The 18,177-nt window shown below is 42.7% G+C and overlaps 1 protein-coding gene across 9 annotated transcripts; it reads left to right on the top strand.

The window, feature by feature from the left end:
- The first annotated feature begins 518 nt into the window (after positions 1–518).
- On the top strand, positions 519–17,287 carry STK38 (serine/threonine kinase 38). Of its 9 annotated transcripts, none has more exons than XM_074893724.1 (16): positions 672–764; positions 1,384–1,708; positions 2,149–2,307; positions 2,620–2,752; positions 5,036–5,087; positions 5,235–5,357; positions 5,934–6,017; positions 7,866–7,989; positions 8,881–9,035; positions 10,158–10,260; positions 11,200–11,261; positions 11,801–11,918; positions 12,117–12,240; positions 12,962–13,057; positions 13,310–13,404; positions 14,028–17,287. In XM_074893724.1, the coding sequence occupies exons 3-16, from the start codon at positions 2,265–2,267 to the stop codon at positions 14,156–14,158; spliced, it is 1,443 nt and encodes a 480-aa protein (XP_074749825.1). In that variant the 5' UTR covers positions 672–764; positions 1,384–1,708; positions 2,149–2,264; the 3' UTR covers positions 14,159–17,287. The 9 variants fall into 9 exon arrangements, with proteins under 9 accessions (XP_074749822.1, XP_074749821.1, XP_074749827.1 ...); XM_074893723.1 differs by having other exon boundaries at positions 1,384–1,769; XM_074893721.1 differs by lacking the exon at positions 2,149–2,307 and having other exon boundaries at positions 519–764; positions 1,384–1,435.
- The last annotated feature ends 890 nt before the right edge of the window (positions 17,288–18,177 follow it).

The raw sequence follows: 18,177 nt of genomic DNA, 5'->3' as shown, positions 1-18,177 counted from the left end.
GCCCCTGCGGATGTGCTGTCCTCCCAGACTGGGGGACTGTTTCCTGAGCTCTGGGAGGCTGAGGTGATCATCGGTGTCTCAGTGGCACCTGGCCCGGGGTACACCTCACTCCTGGGGTCACCACTGGGTGACCCACTGCGTGCCACCCCTCTAGGGATGGGGAAAAACCGGCCTCCCCTCCGTCGCGGGCTGGACGCTGAGGTGAGGATGCACTGTGCAGCCGCAGGGCCCCCCGCCATTGTGGGGAGGAGGGAAGGAAGCAGGACTGGGCTCCCCAGGAGCCCTGCGGGCAGGCTGGTGCCCAACAGCTTGAAGCGCTCGTAACTCTGCCTGGACCCAACGGAGAAAGAGGGCTGATTTGAGACACAGCGCGTGGCCGTCACCGCCGCCCCCCGCTGGGCCTGGGCCCGCAGCACCCTGCGCATGCGCCAGGGCGCGCCCCGCCCCGCCCCCGGGCTGGCGCGAAGCCTCCGTGCGCATGCGCGGCCGCGGCAGCCCCGCCCCGGGCAGGGGGCGTGGCGGGGGGATGCTGGCGCATGCGCGCTGCCGTAGCGGTCCCTGGGGTGCTTGTCCCGGCCGGGTCGCCGTCGGTGCGGGGGGTGGCGGTAGCGGCGCGGGGGTTCGGTTGCCCCGGTCCCGTCCCGTCCCCCCACCCGCCAGTTCCATCTCGTCCCGTCTCTCCGCAGCCGCTTCGCCTGACTTGGCGGCGCCGGGACCTCGCTGTCTCCTTCAGCTCCTCACCGCCCCCTTCCCGGGGGGCTCCGGTAAGCCGCTCCCTCCTCGTTGCCATAGCGACCCCTGTGTTCCCCCCCCGCCCGGTGCTCCGCATCCCCTCCCCACCATCCTCCCCCCACACCCCGGGGCCCTTTGCCGCTCCTGGGGGTGGGAGCAGGGGGCGGCCCCCCGAAACCCCCGGGTCCGGTGGGGCTGGGAGCGGGGGCGCTGGGGCTGGGGTCCCTCCCGCGGCGAGGTCCCGCCTCCTCCCGGGGGTGGCCGCGCTGCGGGCTCGAGGGCGGTGAGGGCACCCTCCCCCCGCTCGGTTTGGGGGGCTTGGGCCCCTTTTGTCCGCTCCCGGTGATGCTGTCGGGCCCCTCGGCCAGCGCGGCGGGTCGGGCCGCACGAAGGGCCGCGGAGCCGCCGCCCCCGGTGGCTGCGTCGGCCTCGACCGGCTCCGGTCGAGCCCCGGTGCCGGGAGCATCCTGCCCCGTCACCATCCCCTCGCTGTGGTGGGTGTTGGTTGTCTCCGAGCACCAGCCCCGGGTAGAACGGGGACCAACAAGTGGTTTGGCCCTTTCCAGCCGGTTACTTTTCTTCCCTTTTTTTTTTGTCTGCACCTCCCCGTAACCTGTTTCTGTCAGACAATTTTCACGTTCTGTTCTCTAGGAAGTGAAAACCAGAGGCATGGCTGTCACACCTACCTGCTCCCAGCGCGCAGGGATGTAACGTGCCATCTCCTCGGGGCTGCGCAGAGAACGTGACCTGCCACTGGCGTGGTCACTCGGAGCTGCTCTGCCATAAAGACAGAGTTCCACCTCAAAAAAACATAGCTCCATCTCAAAAAACATCCAGCTGGAGGTTCTTACCGGCTCCCACGTTGTTATCGTTTGTGCGGACGAACCTGTAAACGCAGCAAACAAAATAGTTGGTGTCTGTAAAGGAGGCGATTTGCAGAGGCACAGGGATGATTCCCTGTAAAGATCAGCAAAACGTAAACAGAAAAGAGTAACTCGTAAAACCTTGCCAGCGCCCAGGCGTTGTAAAAACGGGAAGTGTGTGTCTAACCTATATTTGTGTGCAATTTCTAGTAATAGTTGCAAAACTCAGTTACCGCGAGTTACGTTGTGACCAGAACTAGACTGAGGTGGTTTTACACCTGAAATCTTTGCGTTTTCATGCATTTGACGTAGTAGAGCTGGGTTGTCACGTACGCCCCGATGCTGTGCTGGAAGTGGCACGCTCTGATATATTTATTTCTTAAGAGAATCCAGTATGTCAATGTAGGATACTTACGCTAGGCTTTTTTTTGTCTGAACTACAACTTGTTCAGAGGCAGTGCTCCTCTGGATTTTGCCAGATTTCTGTGTGAAAGCATCTAGTAAAAGCGAGAGTGCTTAAAAGTAACTAAATGCCTTTTTCCTTCCTCCTCAGTTGCTCCGTTATTGGGATGGCTTTCAGGATTTTGATAAATTTGACAGCAGAAGAGACAGCAGAGAGAGATGGAGTTATTTCTGCAAGGGTCATAGGAAGAACTACTTCTGGATTAGATGTTTCAGGGGGATATTTCTGAATTTTTAACATTTATGAAAGGTAGAATATATTTGGAGAAATAAACATTTGCAGTACTGCCTGAAATTGTGGTTTCTGAGGCATCGTGTTTCTTAAGTTTCCTTCCCTCTTATTTTCAGATCAAAAATGTTCAAAACAGGAAGTTTGACTTGTACCTTTTATTTTGTAAGACTTTTTCCCACTTAGTTTTAGTTTAGAGCACTGGGCTGTTAGTGTTTGTTGTTAAAATCTTAACTCTGTGATTCAGCATCACTTAATTGATTTCAGCTCGTGTTTGAAGGTCATTTCTCATTTATAATGTTAAAGGTTTCCTCCCTTTTTCTTTCCCAATAGCCATGGCAATGACAGGCCCAACACCGTGCTCGTCCATGAGTAACCACACCAAGGAGCGAGTTACGATGACAAAGGTGACATTAGAAAACTTCTACAGCAATCTCATTGCACAGCACGAAGAGCGAGAGATGAGGTAAAAATCTTTCTTGCATCCTTTCCAAACTGGGTAAGAGCCAAAAATATATATTAACTGCATTTAGTTTTCTGGAGCCAAAGCAAAAATAGAGCATCTTTGCTGAGCGTGTACCTCGGCTCCTGAGATGGGCACCTGGATGGGGCTTGGCACGAGCGTCCGGAGGTGGCCGCTGGGTTTCTGCATCCTGCGGTAGTTTAGGCTGGAGCTTTTCAAGTTCCTTCTGAAATGAATTGAAACATTCTTGCAAATGCAAAAGTGATATGACTGTGACCAAGTTTTTAAAAAACCCCTATATTTGATTGTGTGACTAAGTAGAAACTGATTTTGGGATGTGCTTGGGGTGATTCAAGCACAATTCTGAAGTAGAAAGCCAGTGTTTACAAATGTTTATCCTGCTTGTGTCTGTCCTGTTGCCTCTTCCCATTTTATGTCTCTGGTTGGAATATTTAAAACTCATTCTAGAGCATCAGTTTGTTTGGATTATATAATGTGTGATCAAGTCAGCTGATAAAGGAAGATAATCTTTTTAGAGACAATGAGGGATTGCTGTAAGGACTGTCACTTGATGCTAATTTCTTGTCTGTGAGTTAGCTGAACCTATGGAATCTCTTTAAATATATTGGTCAAAATGTAACAAGCGATTTACTGAGAAGTATTACTTTTACTTTCCTTTGGCTGGAACCCTCTAATTTTCTGAATACCCTCAAGTTGTAGCACTGGGACTTCTGATGTTCTCCCAACTTGCCATGCAGTCTGTAATCAGAATTTTCAAAAAGGTTTAGTGTTCGTTTGCTTGCAGACTTGCTGCCAGAAACCTAACTAGATCCAAGAGGAATGCCTGCTAACGACTAACTGCAGAAATGAGGAAGCAATTTAGAAATAAATACTAACTTGAGTACATATTTTCTTCAAAGCTTCAAATTAGTAATGAGAGATTGAGGTCTAATCCAAACGGAAAATATCACTGATTTAATTCCTTTCTTTCTCTTTGCATAGCTCTTGCTTTTTATTATAAGTGCTATTGTCTAATCCCAAAACCTCAATGACAGGGTTTTTTCTGTTTAGGATCAAGACATTGTTTGAACAACCATACTGGACTTTACAAGTTCTGTGGTTTTTTTAACAATAGATGTGTCTGTGGATGTGCAATTTGGCGTTTAAATGATGTTCACAAATGTACACTAGGGTGCAGATAGGACCTATTAAGGATATTTGGGGGAATTTCAGCATTGCTCAGTCATGCTGAGCTATTTAATTCTGCATATCGCAGCAGTTGTCTTGCTGCTGGAGTCACTGCTTTGAGTGCTAAATGAGATGACTGGACAGGGCTCACTGGGTACCTAAATAAGGGCAAAGCGATTTAAATGTGCCTAATAGTGGAAGCGATAACCCAAAATATTATCATGTTGCAGCAGCTGCGTAGTGGCGCAGGAGGCCGGAAGAGGATCTTGCGAAGAATGACTTGCATAAAGAGAAGGAATTTTTTAGTACATTTGTAATGTTATACCAATAAACACACACATGGAGAGGAAAAAAAAAAACAAAACCAAAACCCAAACAAACCCCTAATCCCAGTCCAGCCAGCTATTAATATGATCAGTATTGGGAAGAAGTTCCCAGAGGGTAACCAAATGTCCCCTGAAGCCATCCCCCCTCTGAAGTCTTGCTTCATTTTTTTTTTTTTTTTCTCTCAGATAACCATTTTGCACTAAGGCTGTAAATATTTCTGATTCTTTAAGGGGCAGAATGTGTATGGACAAGTTTCCTCTTCCCAAATACTTTGAGTATCTCAGGAAATATAAAATAACTTTTCTCATTTTGCATATGATGAGTCTGAGATGCAGAGAAATTACAGCGCAGGTATGTGTTTAGACAGCCAGTTCTCCCTGGAATAAGCGAGAGTTTAGTGTTTAAATATTTATTATGGCTCTAGCCCTGAGTGCCTTGCCCAGCTTTCAAAGAGAGAGACAAGAATTGAACCCAGATCTCCTCAATCTGCATTTGTATACAATGAAAACATACACTTGAATAAGATGTGAAATGAGGCGGGTTTAGGTTGTCAAAATTAGAGAGGACAAAGCTAGAATGGTAAAGCCATAATATTAGATTCTTCAAAATTAATCTCATGCCTGAGTCTCCCTTATATATCATTTACACTTGTTAATTGCTGGCATTACATCCTCCTTTCACAGCAAGCATGGTCCAGAGGTGTTGGCTATGTACGTGTGATTAAGAAACAATGATTCAACCTTTATTTTTTTAAATTTGTCTCTGCTATAGACAAAAGAAGCTGGAACAAATGATGGAAGAAGAAGGCTTGAAAGATGAAGAGGTAATGAATATGGGAAAATTATCTTAATAGTTAAACACAAGTGATTAATAAATGGAGATCTGGGATCTTTACTTGGAATTGCTGTGATCTCTGTGGAGCCCACCTGCAGAACTCTGACTGTGTTTTTTTTTTTTTTCTCAACACTAGAAAAGAATCAGGAGGTCGGCACATGCACAAAAGGAAACAGAGTTTCTTCGCCTAAAGAGAACAAGACTTGGTTTGGAAGACTTTGAGTCTTTAAAAGTAATAGGCAGAGGAGCATTTGGAGAGGTGAGTCCAAAAACCAGGACTAAACGTATTTTTAAATGGCACTGGTGTTTGTTAAAAAGTTGCATAGTTTATACAAGTGAAAGATAAATGTTGTAACAACCGCAGATTGATTTTTAGCTTAACAGTCCCCTGCACCTGTGTCTGTGCCTAATAACTGCTGGTTTAAAAACAAAACGTGCTTTATGGGAACCTGAACCCTGTGGAAAAGGACTTGGGGGCCAAGCTAAATACAAGGTAGCAGTGTACCTGGAGTGTGACCTCCTGGGGCTGGCCTACAGACAGGGAGAGCTGGAGAGCCACTCGCAGTAGCCTCTTCTGGTGGCCTTCTTCAGAGAAAGTGGCTTTAGTCTTCTCTGCTTTAGGTGAATGATTGCTCAGTGTGTCAACGCCGTTAAAATTATGTAATCTGTCAGAATTAGCAGAACTTGTTTACCATTACTGTGCGCTGTGTAATGCTTTTTGTTTTTATAATCTGATATGATTTTATTAAATGGAAGCCAAGGGCTTGATATCCAGATTTGTCAAGAGTTGTGGTGGTAATGCTGTATTTGACTCAAATTTTTGCATACTTCCTAGGTGCGACTTGTCCAGAAGAAAGATACGGGGCATGTTTATGCAATGAAAATCCTGCGTAAAGCTGATATGCTTGAAAAAGAGCAGGTGAATAGCCACCTTGAGTAGCCATGCTACCATCCGTGTTTTAGATGACTTTGGGAGGTAATTGTGATGTGTGGAGAGGAGTAATAAGCATCTGTGGTCTAGGTTTGCTAGCTAAAATATTATATGGTTTTTTCCCTTCATTTTTTATGGAAGAAATGGTTCAGAAGAATCTTGTATGAATTCATAAGGATCTGTCTTCTAGTGGGCTCTTCAAGTATATATTTTTTTTTAAACATTCCTTACAGTAATGCAAAAGGTTGAGGAATATATGTATAGGGTTATGGTAGTAGTTACAGGCTACTGTATGTAACTGAATGCTCCAAACAGTGTTTCAAACAACCTCTAATGCCTTGCTTAGTCTTAAAGAAGTTGTAACACTTTTCTAAGAGGCTCTTCAGCGTGAAGCAAGGTAGGACTGAACTCTCTACTTGAAAACACGGGAAGAAGAACATTTTTCTAAGGACTATGTTTGTCTTTCTCCAGTGAAAGAGGAAGACGGTCCTATGTATCTGATTTATGTTCCTCCTCCTCGTTTTATGTGTGTTACATGTGCAAATGATTCGGTGTAGCTGTCAAGATCTGTGTTTTACTGCATTTCTGATTTGTGGAATCAGATATAAATATCAAAGTGATATGACTGCTGGAATTCTGACTTGGAAAGACATAAAGTAGCAGCGTTAAACATTTTTAAGGCTTTTCTCTGCTGGGACTTCTGGGAATATAATGGTCTGAGAAAATAATTTCTTGTTCAGCACTGGGATAAATCTGGGAAGCGCTGTGCATGTGTGTGTGTTCATAAAATGAGGAACTGGTTTTCATTTCTGAAAGTTCTTGTTTTTAAAAAAAACAAACAGTGGTGTGTTCACGCACAAGATTTATGCAGCACTGCTAAATTAGAGCTTTGGTCTAAACCTGCAGGACTAGGCTGAAGCCATATCGAAGGGTGTGCTAACTGTTTAGAGAAGAGCTAGGTTTGTAGGGATCTAATTGTTAGATATTTTTGTAAAAAATTGAGAAATTTTTGTGTATAGGATTAACCTGTTCTTATAATCAACCATATGTTTCTCCTCCTGAATCTTCCCACAGTAATAAATTGTGTTTTGGAGTGGTCTGTTATTGAAGTGGTTTTAACATAAGTGTTTTCATAGTGTCCCATATCCCTTGTACAGTTCTGATTCGAAGCGCACCAAATGCCATAAAAATTGAAAGAATAAAAATAAAAATGTGAGTTATCTTTCTGTATGGAACCTTGTTGTTCAGGAGGGTGGTTTAAATTTCTCTAGCTTGAGTTTTTACTTAAAAGAACGAGGTTAGTGCTCTCGTGCCCTCCAATGCATGTCTCAGTTTATGGCAGCAGAAGTCATGCACTAAGTATAAATGTTACTCAAATGTAAATGTCCAAAGGCAAAAGTCCCCATAAACTTTCCAGTGGAAACTTTCGAATCTAAAAGGGTCTTTCACATCTTCATGCTGAGGAGTAAAATGGAGTTGGTGTTCAATGGGCTTTACCAGATAGAAGAAGGGGGAAAAAAAAAAAAACAAACCCAAAAACAAACATTCTGGAAAAATATAGCAGTTTAACGAAAGCTTCTCACCTTTTTGCTGTCAGAAGTGTGACTTTTGGATTTGATTTAGAACATGTTATGCTATTTTATTACCTGAAAATATTGAGGGGTATAACTATTGAAATTTTGATGGTGTTTCTGCCCTTGTGCAGAAGCTTGCCTGCTGTCTTTGCAATATTTGATGCTTTTCTGATGCTTTTCAATATAATACTTGAATTGTCTGTGAAATAAACACACGTAATAAAAGACTTGTAATTAATCAGATGCATATGTGTATCCCCAGGTTGGCCATATTCGTGCAGAGCGGGACATTCTAGTGGAGGCAGACAGTTTGTGGGTTGTGAAAATGTTCTATAGTTTTCAGGACAAGCTAAACCTCTACCTTATCATGGAGTTCCTGCCTGGAGGTAACTACCTGAAATCAAAAGGCTGCTTTCCTTTTGTTTGTGGATTTCTAACTTCTTCATTACAAATGTAGTCTGGGATGAGAGTGTACGTGGTTAGTGTACAGTGGTGTTTGTGCTGGACGTTACGTGGTGAGGAAATAAGTCATTGTGCAGCTTTCTGCTCTCAGGAGTTAGGGTAGAGGTCTTTGGGTCAGACTGAGGTTATCTGCTTGGGCCTTCTAGCTGCAGATGTTTGAAACTTGGCCTTAATGTTCTGCTGGTTTTTATCCTTACCGTGCCCTGGCTATCTATAGATCCATAACAGAACCAGCTTTTGATCTTCTAATCTTTTGTTTTTGCTGGCTTGCAGCAAGAGTAACTTTTAAGATCCTTTTTTTCAGAGGTTTATGATGTTTGTCCTTGAATGATAATGCTGCTGTAATTCACCTAAGAAGAAAGTTATACTGAAAGCCTGTAATATATGTGACTAATGAAACCACAGGAATGCTGAGATGACACTGCACAAATGCAATCTGTTTTTTGTAACAGCTCGGTAGCTGAAAGTATCTATTTTAATCTGTGATTCAGATGGGTAGGCAAGAGTGGCAGTCCATAGCTGAGTCTCGTTTTAGGATGCTTCTACGCTGCTATCTCATCTTTATGCTATTGAGCTGTCTCGGGAAGTTTAATGCAACTACAGCACAAGCCTTTCCACATACGGTGATACAAGGGAAAATACAAAAGCTTGGCACGGAGGTGCTGGGGAACTGTATTATTTTATATGAAATCAATATGGATTTCCTGAGGTTTTAAATAGCTTAGTTTTTTTCTTTGTAAATGTCCTCAAAATTAGTGAGAGTGGAGTTGTGGTTCGCTTGTATTTACCTTTGTTATTTGCGGGGTGGCTTCTAGGTGATATGATGACACTGTTGATGAAAAAAGACACTCTCACAGAAGAAGAGACACAGTTCTATATAGCCGAGACCGTGCTAGCCATTGATTCTATTCATCAGCTGGGTTTTATCCATCGGGACATAAAACCAGACAACCTGCTTCTGGATAGCAAGGTATGCACTAACTACTGGCCCGTGGCTGGGTAAATGGGGGTGTAGTAAGTCCTGTCACTTTTAATATTGACCTGAACCAGTGGGGACAATTGTGAAAGAAGATGGAGCTTCTTTCTTAGCCCTGTTCCTTCTAGCTTTGAGGGCGTATCTGCTGTACTGCTAGGGAAAGGAAAACAAGCCAAGAAGGGCCTCTCCTCCACCTCCAGCTGTATCCATATCTCCCTCAGGAGCTCTCCTGACAGTTGTTTAAGCTATTTTTGGTTATTTCAGCTGCAATTTAAAACAGTTTCAGTTCTCCCCTCTTAGTCAAAGATGTTTCCTTTTGCTCTCACATCTGTTGTGCTCACGCTTGCAAACTTGGGTAGATGATCGTATCAAATGTGAAGAATGGAGCTGTTCCATTAGCGAGACTGGAAATGGAGATAGCATCTCCCTCAGAACCAAGACGTATTTCTGCAGGCTGGCCAGGCTACCTCATTGCTTCTAGATGCTTATTGCAGGCAGGTTGCAGAAAGCTTGATTGTTTCACTATTCTATTGCTCACTACACGTTTGCTTAAAATTTAGCTTGTCTGGAAAAAGTTTGCCAACGGTAAATAATTATACTTTACCACTAGCCAGCTAATAATGCGCTTCTGGAATTTCCAATGTGACTCAGTATGTCTGCATCTAGACGTAGACAAATCCAGGACTTTGCAAAGGATGTACATTTTAGATACACATCTAAAAATTGCACCTAGTCAGCGTGGTCGCGTGTTACGCGCTAGGACAGATCCAATCACTGAATTTAAGGTGTTTCTTCTTATCTGTTGGAGTCAACGCACACTCCAGGGATTACAGCTCCCTCTGGAGATGTTTGCTTTCACTCTGAAGCGGTCAGGAGCTTGCAGGAGGAGAGCTTTCTTGAAGTAAATAGCTACTGGTCTTTCTCTGTGTAGTAGTGATAGAGGTATTAATAGCTTGATTCTGTGTACACATCTACTCTTAGGCTGAAAGGAATGCAAAAAGAGTGCATCTATTTTATACAAAATAAAGGGAGGGGAAGGAGTAGAAAAGTTTATTTGCTATGATAATGTCTCATACTGGTTTTATAGTAGGTTTTTAAATTTTTTTTTGTTTCTAGGGCCACGTGAAACTCTCAGATTTTGGTCTATGTACTGGACTAAAGAAAGCTCACAGAACAGAATTTTATAGAAATTTGAACCACAGTCTTCCTAGTGACTTCAGTAAGTTATTTGGTTTCAGAGGGGTATCTGTACTCGCTCTCAGTGCCTGACATAACTTGTTCCAATGTGAGGCTTGAAGGCCACGGTGGGGGTCTAATAATCAACATTCATCTTGAGGTGTAATTTTGGTTTTCTGTAAAACGTCTTAATAAAAGTAACTTCAGTTACTGTAATGTACAAAAATCTTCATTTCCAGAAGTTTGTCTTTGAAATAGACTCTGCTGTAGCCCTTCTTCATCTGTGTAATGAACCTTGAATGAAAACTCAGTGTGACTTGGTAGATGCTGGCTGTATCTCATGTGTTATTTAAATTAATCAGTCAGCACACAGTCTCTGAATATTCAGTAATTTTCTCAAAGGGAATAACTTTGATCATGGAGTTAAAAAAACCCCGAAAGCATGGATTGCTAATGAACGGCTTGGTAAAATTTTATCAGTATTACATAGGTCTGGAAGTTGCTGATGGGTTTAGGGTATTGACAGATGTGCTTTTTGCAGCCATCTGTACCGGTGGAAGAGGTTACATCCCCTGCTTTGCCTGTGACTGTTGCCTGCCACTGCCTGCTAGAGGCTGCTGACCACTCTGATCTGCATCGCAGATCGCAACCCCTTAGACTGTGTCAGCTAAGCTGAGGAGGGCAAGGCTGAGGCGGGTTAACTAGTTCATCTCTGCTGGTGTGGCTTATCTTCAGCGAGGTGAATTAAGGCGTGCTTCCACAAATAGCTCCAGCTTCACCGTGGTGGTAAACTTTGGCAACAGGGGCCAGTGATGAGCACCTGGGGACTGTAACCTCTTCCCAGGACAGCTGAATCCAAAGTGGGTGGCTGTCCAGGCCCTGGCTACCTTTTTTGATGTCGTAAAGGAGATTTTTAGTGTAATGGTTTTGGGGTAAAAGTGTATGTTGGGTAACCGGTCACGTATATTCCAATCTCCTTTAGCTTTCCAGAACATGAATTCCAAAAGGAAAGCAGAGACTTGGAAGAGAAACAGGCGGCAGTTGGTGAGTACGTTTCACCTGCTTGGAAATGTTCTGTGCTGAGCTGTTGCATTCAAATGGCACACGTAGTTAAATGCCAGGCGTGAATCCATTTCAGAGTTCTGAACAATGCTGAAATAAAAAGGTTCATGCTTTTTCTTCTAAAAAGAGGAACGACTCTAGCTTGTCCTTCATCCATCTGCTGAACAGCTGGTGACATATGTGCCTGAGATAGCTCTGCCATAATTACTTACATTGATATCTGATGCCTCCCAGCTAAAACTAACAGTTCTTGCCACTTTTAATATAACACAGGGCTAATGACACATTCCAAGGTGTGTATAGACAGTGGTACCTTTCCCTGATGATATTTTAAAGACTCTTTTACATGAACATGTTGATTTTATCTCTACATATCTTGAAATAAAGGCTTTAAACAACTTTGCTAAAGGATTTTAGAGACAATCTGGTGTGTTCCTCAAAATAACCGTTGTTGCGTAAGTTCCCACTTCCATATCAGGCAGTTTTCTCTAAAGATACATAACTGATGGTGTTTGTTCCAGGCTTTTTCTACTGTGGGTACTCCAGATTACATTGCTCCTGAAGTTTTCATGCAGACTGGATACAACAAGCTTTGTGACTGGTGGTCTCTTGGGGTCATCATGTACGAGATGTTGATCGGTAAGAAACGGGCAGTGCACAAGGCTTACGCAGGAATTGTGGTGTAGGACATCAGCTGTATTGATGTGCTTGGGGTCAGGTTCTCAAAGCATCCACTCCTTGCATGGTTTGTGAGGTGTGTTCTGGTGCAGTGTAGACTTCAGTAACTACAGGAACTATTTTTGCTTTATACAAGATTGTATTTTTATTTGTTTTCAGGTTATCCACCGTTCTGTTCTGAGACTCCTCAAGAAACATATAAGAAAGTAATGAATTGGAAAGAGACTCTGACATTTCCTCCAGAAGTTCCAATATCTGATAAAGCAAAGGATCTTATATTGAGGTGCCAGCCATATGGTTTGCCAGTTAATATAGTACTTGCAGGCTGTACTATGTGTCTCTCATAGCTTGCTTCGCATGAAAAAAACCTGATGCTTGTGACAGCTACATACTCTTAGGCACACGCATCAAGTGAACTCCCTAGTCAAATACATTTGTCTCTCGGAGGTCGTTTAGTGGGGCCCCAACAGAACTGTGCTAAAAAGGAGCTCCCATGTAAGTGCTGCTAGTCTGGCAAAATACAAATATTTCTGCTCTTTATTTTGTCTGGGAGCTTCTTGTGGAAGCAACTTAATCATTTTGCCAGAGCTAGCTTCTTACAGTAGCAATGGTTTTGACATTGTATGCACTGCAGCATACAAATGTATCCCAGTGTGTGCTGATTCTTCCTCTTTCATTTATATTTTCAATCACTTATCTATTCTCAGGACAGAAATATAAATGTCTAGCTTTTTAGGCTTTATATGTTCTCCTGCTCTACACTGGTCCTGAAATAGAAAGGGCACATTATCCTGTTGTGAAAGAATACCACATCTTAATTGTAGCATTTGACATGACATTCCCAAGCATAACTTTGTGTGTTGGTTTTGCAGTGGGAGTTCTTAACCTTCTCCATTTATATGTTAAGAAACTGTAGTAGTATCAGTTCAGAAAGCTGTTCCATTTCTGCATGGAACGCTTTCATTTTCATTCTTCCTTCATTTTCATTCTTCCTTCCATCCCAGATTTTGCTGTGAATGGGAGCACAGAATTGGTGCATCTGGTGTGGAGGAAATAAAGAGTAACCCATTCTTTGAAGGGGTTGATTGGGAGCATATCAGGTAAGATGCTTTGCAGAAAAGCAAGCTGCTCTTCTCTGTGGACTGTTTAAAGCTAGTCCTGTTCAACAGAAGGGAGCAGCTTGACTGGCATTTATTATATCTAGGTGTGGGTGAGAGTGTTTTGTTCCTTATCTGAAGCTCGCTAAGGTTTAGGTACCTTCAGTCTTTGATTCTGTTAAGAAATGGAAAGTGGCTGAATCCTGCTTTCTTCTGCCTTTGAAATCTTAATGCTGAAACTGCTCTTCTTGGCAGAGAGAGACCTGCTGCAATTTCAATAGAAATTAAAAGCATCGATGACACCTCAAACTTTGATGAATTTCCAGAATCTGATATCCTTAAACCAACAGGTAAATGCTCTGATTCTGCATGTAAACAACCCTTCCTCTTCTCCAGTAGAATAATGTAACTTTCCAGTTAATCAAAGAAAGGATCTTGCTAGATGCTAAGGTTGGTTATTTTTGATCACGATCAGATTGTTAGCTGGTAGCCTTGTGGTGCAGGGGTGTGCAAGCTGTAGTTTGGGTTTCAGGAGCTGGGATGCAGACTTGTGAAGGATGCAGGAGCTGTCTGAGGAAGGGCATCTCTAAGAGGCAGCAGAGCTCCCGGCAGGTTCAAATCTCAGCAGGACCTGTGAGCCCAACACTGCGAGTACCCCTTGGTACTGGCTAGTTCTTGCTAGAGTGTCTAACACAGTATAGAGGGGAGGGTGGCACAGAAGGGGATGATATGTTTGGGTGTAAATCTCTAGAGGATCCTTGTATTTATGTGTCAAAGCATAGTCACACATTTGCTCTGTGTGTTTAAAAAAAACCAACATTACAGCAGTTCTTGACTGGGATTGCAGAATGAAACCTAGATATGTATTTCTTGCTTTAGAAGCATTCTCCCCTGCTCCACGTCCATTGTTTTGTATGACAATAAACTTTTCAGTCTTCAGAGGGTAATTTTATTGTTTTTTGTGTCTTATCAGTGGCAACAAGCAACCATCCAGAGACTGACTACAAGAACAAAGACTGGGTTTTTATCAATTACACCTACAAGCGTTTTGAAGGTCTGACAGCCCGAGGAGCAATACCATCCTATATGAAAGCAGGAAAGTAATAAATCTTCACCTGGGACTACTTCTGAGACGTGGAATTCTGTTCCTGTACTTCGGGTTTCTACCCATAAAAGAACTTTTTTCTTTTTTTAAAGAAAACTCGAGGGCTATCAACTCTTGGAGAAGACTTCAGGACCCTGTTTTGTTACACACCCTGGTTGTTACTAAGGATTTATTCTTTATGCGCCATTGAAAAATTCCACGAGGTGTTTGCATCGTCCCCGCTGAAGCACGTTTTGCCGCTTCAGGAGCAAGAGTTTGTTTTCTTTTTAAATTCTTTGCCAGATTGTACAGTCCATCAGGAGATGAGAGCAAGCCTTCACTCTGACATTGCAAAGCACGTGGTGTTCATAGGGACTGTTTTGCCAGTCCTGCATTAAGTGACAAACTCAATCTGCCAATTCTGCCAGCACTGTTTTCCCAGTGGCTAAGGACTTCAGTACAGAGGAATCAAAGCAATAATTAAAGCTTGAGATAGACAACTCTCCAGTAAACTAGTAGAAGGACACAACTTGTATTGCCTTAACCTTAGTTTGTAGTGCTGGTTTTTATAATGCTACTTGGAAGCCTCTTTAATAGCATTTCTCAACTCTGTCGCAGTGGCCTCCAGTTGCGGTGCACTTTACTTTTGGTACTAAGACAGTGACCCTCAAGCCATTTAGTATTTTTTCTAAATTAAAAAATTGTGCAACACTTTTTTTTTTTTTTCTTTTCTAGCCAGCGATAGGAGAAACGGCCACTTCCTCCACCAAGCGCCAACAGTTTTCAGTTACTGTATGAAAGGATGGATCTATAAACAATGCAGATAATAACAAGATGATAATGCAGGTAACACAAGTGAATCTGGAATTAGGGCAGAGAGGGAGGGAAATTCATTTAACCTGATCCTCGGTGGGCACCTTGTGTACAGCTGGGTCAGCCCTGAGGCTTCCCAGTCCTGCTGCTGCCATCTTTTGGCCACTTCTAAGAGCTGCTGCATGTTCATCGGTTTAAAAACAAAACCATCTTCTGTGGCCTTTTTGCTTTTGGTTTTGAGCAGAAGAGCATCAGATTCGTGAGTCCTGATGATGGAGGCCTCCCTGGCTTTTCCTTACAGAGCTCCTCTTGCTGTCATGGCTGAACCATCTGTCCCTGTAGTCTTCCAAAAAGACAGTGCCTCGTGGGGTCACTTTTGGGGCAGTGGAACCCACGCTGTCCACTCTGATTATTGCCTAATGTAATTTATAAAAGTATATTCAGTTATGATCAAGGATGCTCTCCAGGAGAGCCCCAAAGTGCCTTTCCTTGCCTAAGCATCTCTCAGAGCATGACTGCATTTTGGGAAGGAGGATTCTCCCTCGGCTGAGCTTTTGCTAATTCCTTTTTGTAACCATGAGCTCCACTTCGCACCTGTTTTGTAGTTAACTCTGCACTTTCAGGGGCAGGTGGTGTTAACCTTTGGGCCTGCCTGGTTCCAGTCTTCAATTAGATTTTTAAAAAAAATATAAATTTAATGAGGTTTCTAAAAATAATGTCTCAATTTTAACTGTCTTGGATACTTGCAAACTTTTATTGGTGCTGAACACTAACTACATAGCACAGACAAAAAAATAGCTGTTTAGGAACAAAGTTAGAGCTGTGTTTCCAAAGTAAAAGGAAGGCTTTCAGTTATATTTAGTCCTAACTTTCTAATTAGGAAATAAACCAAAATGGGTTTGTAGTGAAACTTTTTTTTAATAGGTGCTTTTAGGGAATTTTTACTTAGATGTCTTCTGAATTGAGTGCCATCGTGAAGGATTGGGGGATTGAAAGTACCGTATATAGCTAAAACTGGGTGATAACTCGTTAGCATCCTCTCCCTAACCATCCCTTGTGCTTTTTGTATGTGTCCTGGACACTTAATGAATTGCCATAAGCAGTTTAGACACCAGTTGGATCCTACAAAGCTGAAATGCAAAAATAGCCTTAACTAGAAGTACCAGGATCACTGTAGTCAGTAGGGCTTACTCAGACCAGTAAGGGCTAACTGAAGTCATGATTTATAGGATCAGGCTTGTCATCAACTAGTCAGCAATATCACCCTCTGCTCCCTTTTTACTTTTTATGAAGGACTGATACCAACTTCTCAGATGCTCCATCTCCTTATCCTGCAGTTTCTTCTAGCCATTTGAAAATGTTGCCTTATAAACCAGTGGAAAACTAAGAGGTATTAATATCAAAACTTTTTTTTTTTTTTAAATTCCAAACAGCTTAGTTACTGCCTTAAAATAATAATAAAAAAATCAAAGTCCTTTAAAGCTGCTGTGGATTAGGAATAAATGATTTTAAGATAGTAGCTGCATTATAAACCCTTTTCCAAAAGGGACTGGCATTTTTATTTATAAATACCAAAGATGAAGAAGCTGAAACAATTACAAGTTGTGATAACTTGCTGTGAAAAAAACTATATAGTAATATGTAGTGTGCATTTTTAGTGCATGTGTTTTAAAGTCTTCTGACACCTCAGACTGTTCACTTTTTGAGTTAAAGGTGAAGTTTTTCAAAGGCACAAGGAGCAGCTGGGTACCTCACTCCTGTTGTCTTTCGGTAGAAGTTGGATGTTTTAAGTCCTCTTGGACACACCTTTCGTGTCACAGTTGCATTGTAAGCCTGCTTTCTACTACAGCTCTTCACCAATACTAGGAAAAATACAGTGTCTTCTTTCCAGGATCCACACTTCACTGCTAACAGATTAAGATCTTTTTTTTGTATGCCTGTTCCATCTCCCATGTTAGCCAAACACGTTTTCTTAGCTGCTGGCTTGTGTATTGAGGTTGTATGTATCTTTTAACTCTTTTTTTTAAGCTGCAAGCAGTTGCTGGACTTCTAGCAGTAATTCCAAACTGAATTTCCAATGGATCTGAACATGAGTTATGCTGCCAGGTCATCTCTGTATCATGCCTAGCACAAAACTGCACTAAGTGTTTCTTATCACTGTGCCCTGACTCTGCCTTAACCTGTAAGCTGAAAAAGTGTTCTGTAAATATTTAAAAGCTGTTACTAAATTGCACTGTAAAATTTGGCAGGTGTATTGTGTGTTGCTAGGGGAGCCAACTTTTTATGGAATGATCTTTGCATTGTGTTGTGTAAATAAAATCCTCTTAGTAAACACAGGTTTGCTAGCATGTTTTGTTTTTATGAACTGGTTGGTTTTTTTTCCAGACTTGAAAGTGATTCCAGGATCAGTTGCTTGGGTATGAGAATGCAGTGGTAACTCAGGGGCTGAAGGCTGCATTTCCAAAAGGCACAGAGCAGCCATGAAGAGAGGAGCACCCTGTTAAAGGTGAAAGACAGGGCTGATCTTCAGAAGAATTAAACCTTTCTGGCAGAATGTGCCTGGCCTCCTGGCAAGGGTGGATGAGCCTGGCCTTACTCAGGCCTAGGAGTCTGTATTGTGTAAGTGTCACTTCAGTTTACCAACTTCAGGGCAAGTTGTTTTTAATCTTTTTCTATTTTTAGAAGGGATAATAAGCAGTGAGCAAGTGGCATTGGAAGCAAAGCTATGACCCTTCATTTTTTTACTACCAGTTTGTAACAGGACAAAGTCAAGTTGAAGTTCTTATTTCATAGCTTCAGATTTGTGACAGCTCCACTTGTGAGTACAAGTTTTTATCACTTTAGGGGAATTACTGAATTCTACCTTGTTCAAACTCTTAATGCCTTTCTCAAGCTTCATCATGAAAACCCTTTAAATACATCCAACACTGAAGATGGAAACAAAAGCCAGACCCATTCCAAAGCTGTTTTCTTCAAAAGACAGAAGTAGGTATAAGCAGAAAGCATCTTTCACAGCATACCAACCAAAAATAGCCCTAGGGCTTGTTACAGATGCTGCAGTTTGTGTGTTAAATAGTGTTGTCTCATACCTGTGCTCTGTGATGCTTTTGGAACATCACTGCAGTGAGCTGAACTTTGAGGTGCTCTCAGCACAAATGGTGGCAACACTTCTAGAGGGTCCCTGCCAAAACAACCAGGTTCTGTCTGATGCAAAAGTACTTTTAAG

The sequence above is a fragment of the Strix uralensis genome, chromosome 24 (assembly GCF_047716275.1).
Source record: "Strix uralensis isolate ZFMK-TIS-50842 chromosome 24, bStrUra1, whole genome shotgun sequence".
NCBI classification, from domain to species: domain Eukaryota; kingdom Metazoa; phylum Chordata; class Aves; order Strigiformes; family Strigidae; genus Strix; species Strix uralensis.
This window is presented reverse-complemented; position numbering and strand designations above follow the sequence as displayed.

What these genes read in the sequence shown, in the direction of transcription:
- STK38 (XM_074893721.1), top strand. Translation starts at nt 537, where the DNA reads ATGCGCGCTGCCGTAGCGGTCCCTGGGGTGCTTGTCCCGGCCGGGTCG. An exon ending in CCCCTTCCCGGGGGGCTCCG is followed by an intron (nt 765 to 1,383) that starts GTAAGCCGCTCC and finishes TCTGTTCTCTAG; the next exon opens with GAAGTGAAAACCAGAGGCAT. An exon ending in CACGAAGAGCGAGAGATGAG is followed by an intron (nt 2,753 to 5,035) that starts GTAAAAATCTTT and finishes TCTCTGCTATAG; the next exon opens with ACAAAAGAAGCTGGAACAAA.